The sequence below is a fragment of the Sphaeroforma arctica genome (assembly GCF_001186125.1).
Source record: "Sphaeroforma arctica JP610 unplaced genomic scaffold supercont1.11025, whole genome shotgun sequence".
Lineage (NCBI taxonomy): Eukaryota > Ichthyosporea > Ichthyophonida > Sphaeroforma > Sphaeroforma arctica.
This window is the reverse complement of record NW_014029533.1, coordinates 1-871: the sequence shown is the minus strand read 5'-3', so window position 1 is coordinate 871 and position 871 is coordinate 1. Positions and strand designations below refer to the sequence as shown.

The window sequence follows — 871 nt, the reverse complement described above, 5'->3', positions numbered from 1 at the left end:
GTATATATATATATAAACATATATGCATATATATACATACATAAATATAAATGGTCATGTATTCGTATGCAGATTTACGTATGCATTTAAAATTATACTTAGTATATATATATATATATAAATAAATATATATACATACATATAATATATATGTATGTATATCAAACACATGCCGAGCATATGTGCATGGGCTGGCTGCCTTGAATTGGTGATTTCTAATAGTCTATAAAATTTAGAAAATATAATCTACGATATGCAACCCTAAATGGCTACATGGTTAAACTTCAATGGTGAAAGGCTGCTCAAATTAATATCACAGGATGTAGTGCATATTTTTGACACAAATATTGTTTAGTCATACCTGGTCCAGCTCTAGCAACTCGAAGTCAACACCCTCTTTCTTCAATGTCTGCTTAGTCTTGGTGCAGTAAGGGCAGAAGCTCTTGCTGAAGATCATGACGGTGTTATCAGCGATAAGCTTCTCAGCGCGTTCACGTGCGGCTCCCATGGCGTTAGGATCGATTGAGGATGTACTATATTGGTATTACACAGGCGTGCGTATTGTTAGTTCAATAGTGTGCTGATTGGAGAGCTACTACAAGCGATACTACAATGGCTTAACCCTCAACAAGCAACACGATAACTACGCAAGATAAAAATATACACTACTATTGCCAACTCTTAAATAGGTAACCTTCCCAACACATAGGAGGCTCACAAAGTAACATGCGATGCGGGATAATGTCGGTAAGTTTTGACCATGACTAACACAGAGGCTATGCGACTAACGCAGCTCACAAAAGTGCACATACTTTACCATAGGTGGTGGTGTTACTACTACCACTATTATATGTATACACACAGGTATATA

General features: G+C 36.5%; 1 protein-coding gene across 1 annotated transcript; it reads right to left on the bottom strand.

Annotated features, from left to right (window-relative positions):
* Positions 1-355: 355 nt before the first annotated feature.
* On the bottom strand, positions 356-533 carry SARC_17501 (hypothetical protein; the record flags this gene model as incomplete). Its single annotated transcript, XM_014288402.1, has 1 exon — positions 356-533. A coding segment is annotated over one exon (178 nt), but the record flags the coding sequence as incomplete, so codon positions are not given.
* Positions 534-871: the final 338 nt, after the last annotated feature.